This window comes from Morus notabilis, unplaced genomic scaffold, assembly GCF_000414095.1.
Source record: "Morus notabilis unplaced genomic scaffold, ASM41409v2 Scaffold915, whole genome shotgun sequence".
Lineage (NCBI taxonomy): Eukaryota > Viridiplantae > Streptophyta > Magnoliopsida > Rosales > Moraceae > Morus > Morus notabilis.
In genome coordinates, this window is record NW_010359862.1 from 42,765 (window position 1) to 45,532 (window position 2,768).

The window sequence follows — 2,768 nt, forward strand, 5'->3', positions numbered from 1 at the left end:
AATAAACCTAAAAAGTTAAAATAATTGATACTTTTTGTATGGGCTGAAAAACACATGAGATACTTTCTGGATTTTAAAACTAACTCAAAAGTTGTATTTAGACAAAACAGGGGATATTTTTTAGACTCTCTATTACAAAACTGACCCTTGTAAGTCATGAGCTTATGTCGATGGCAGGCCCAACTATTCGCATCTAATTAGAGAATTGTACCCTATATATGAATGCGCATGCAAAAACATTCATTATCCTCAAAATTTTATTCATTTATTAATTTTTATGGAAGAAAAGACGAAGGTTTGGGTTAACATAATTCCTGCACTTCCATAAAGCTTCCAAAATTCTAGCAAGTTTTCACCATCCAAGGAAGCAGCAGCATAAGCATAAGATTTCTGTTACCATATGAAGCTTGATCAAAGGGTATTAACGATGATATAATGTATAATCATGATATTGTTATTTCAATTATATTCCAGTGCAAAAAATCTACAATGTATACGAAAAGAAGATTCATAGCTTCTTGGCATGTAAACAAGTTTTAGCATCCTCTTGTGTGATAATTAAGAAGATACTAGAACCTCATTAAATAATACAAAAATTTAAGAACCTGATGTTTAAGAGATTTCAACTAATAACCAATTCTACTTTAATTGAGAATCCTTTGCTAAAGCAGCTTCGCGCTCTTGGTGACACCGTTCCCTCTGCAACAAAAACAAGCAAAAAAAAAAAAAAAAAGCTCGTTTAATTTAGTTAAAAGTTTCGGAAGATTTTTATTTGATATGATAATCCTCATCAATGAATGCATGATGCTACACTTGAAAGTTTCCACACAAGTTATTCTCGTCTTGTGCGTTGAAGAGTTGGGCAAGTGCACGTAAGACAAACCTTGCCAATTTGTTTCATAGACCACAACGTCAAGTTGATCAAACTTACATGTACTAAGGTTGTAATCAGACATCAAAAAGAGTCGATTGTTATTATTATCTTATTAGGCTTTTGAGAGATAAAAACTGGTGGTTAGAAATCAGTCCCCACCCATCCAAATTCCGAAGCATTTCAAGATTTTCAAAACAACGGCCAGATTGGTCAAGTTGCAGCTAATTGAAACTTCAGAACGAATGAAGTTGTTTCAAACTTTTTTTTTTTTTTGGTGCATTACCTAACATTAGCCAACCTCAATAATTGCTATACACCAACATTTTCCCATTTCCACTTGCAAGATATTCTAGGCCACAAGTAGCCATTACATTCTGGAAAAGATCTCGGCGAAAAACAAAAATTATAGTTGGATAAGTCGAATTGCATTAAATTGATAATAAACCCGCGACAGAATGTTTGTCATAATTGCAGATCTTCATATCACACAACAAATAGATAGATCTAATAATCTTCTGACACGGTCAAATTTAGTTGAAACTTGAGGTTGATGTCAAACTATGAATGTATGTGGTTCAAGGTGCTGCTGTCACTGGTATTTGGTAGAATTCTACTTTCGTTTTCAAAATAAATGATCTAATACGAGTGAGAAAAAGAGAAAAATAAACAAGGAAGAAACGCAAAAAGAAAAGAGAGGAAAAAGAAAATACCCTTCTTTCCCAATATGGGAGAAAGCAGACAAAATCATAGACCGGGCCAATGGTCGAAACTAGTACAGCATTCACTCCAGTGAAAACCAAGAGTGCCGTCATAGGTCGGGTTCTATGTGGCATCGTCCTGTAAAACTGAGATTTCAGCTCTGCGCATAAAATTCAATTGTTGAAACAGAAAACTAAAACGATAAATGACAATCTTCTATAACGATAACAAATCGTTGGTCGCTTAAAGCCTTAAACACAAATTACTGTTATATTAGTTAGTTATTAGAATTAAGTCGACACAAACAAAAAACTCGGGTTTTTCCATGGGAGATATACCATCTTAAATTATACCGTCTACACCCCACGAATTTGAAAACAAATAAAATGTTCCAGAACTTTGAAAGCAATACGTTCTCGAAAAGCCCACTTCACAAATGCAACAGAACAAGACATTCTCTCACGGGCATTTCATCAAACACATTGTGGGCGTTGCCCTCAGACGCCTTTTTGATGACAAATGATTAAAGAAATAAGAAAACTAAGAATCAAATAAACGCTTCCCTCGAAACGTGTTAATCGAAATCAAGCAATAAACAAAACCAAAACATCGTCAAAGACGCTACACAGTCATGTTTCAAAATTGTTGTAAAACAGTTCCCAAAAAAAAGAAGCAAAAAAAAAAAAAAAAAAAAAATGAAGCTCCAAACGACATCATTTGAAAGAAACCAGAAATAATGAAAGTGAAAAGCTTCAAAATCACTTACCTCTGGAAGACCCACAAACTGGAAGTTGAAGAATCAGAAATACGCCTGAGACCAAAGAGTGGCTGAGGCGAAGAAAGAAGAAACGACAAGTTTATCTGCTGCGGAGAAGTTCAATTCAAATTTTTCTGGAGAACCATATGTGTTAGACAATGGCTTAGTTTGGTATTATTTTTTCATCCTAAAATCATCTCTGCAGAAGTTGATTTTAGTGTTTGATAAATCTCCTTAAAAATACTTTTTGAAATTATTTTTAATGATTTATAATTAAAATCAAAAGCAGTCTAAAGACAATTTTAACTTTTAAATTGTGTAAAAATTAACATAGTACAATTAATGAAACTTTTATAATACCCATAATACTCATAATAAAATTTATAATTTATAATTTTTTAATTCAAACTCGTAATATAATATAATATAATTATAATT

The 2,768-nt window shown here is 32.6% G+C and overlaps 1 protein-coding gene across 2 annotated transcripts; it reads right to left on the minus strand.

Moving 5' to 3' along the window:
- Positions 1-486: 486 nt before the first annotated feature.
- On the minus strand, positions 487-2,518 carry LOC21386978. 2 transcript variants are annotated; one of them, XM_010095278.2, is made up of 3 exons: positions 2,340-2,518; positions 1,585-1,711; positions 487-699 (listed from the first exon to the last, which is right to left on the minus strand). In XM_010095278.2, the coding sequence occupies exons 2-3, from the start codon at positions 1,705-1,707 to the stop codon at positions 640-642; spliced, it is 183 nt and encodes a 60-aa protein (XP_010093580.2). In that variant the 5' UTR covers positions 1,708-1,711; positions 2,340-2,518; the 3' UTR covers positions 487-639. The 2 variants fall into 2 exon arrangements, with proteins under 2 accessions (XP_010093580.2, XP_024019568.1); XM_024163800.1 differs by having other exon boundaries at positions 1,585-1,733.
- Between the last annotated feature and the right edge of the window lie 250 nt (positions 2,519-2,768).

Bases quoted from the DNA above. Each gene is read 5' to 3' on its own strand.
- LOC21386978 (XM_010095278.2), bottom strand. From the start codon at position 1,707: ATGCCACATAGAACCCGACCTATGACGGCACTCTTGGTTTTCACTGGA. The intron at 700-1,584 runs GTATTTTCTTTT...TTTTTGTTGCAG, and splicing joins TCCCATATTGGGAAAGAAGG to AGGGAACGGTGTCACCAAGA.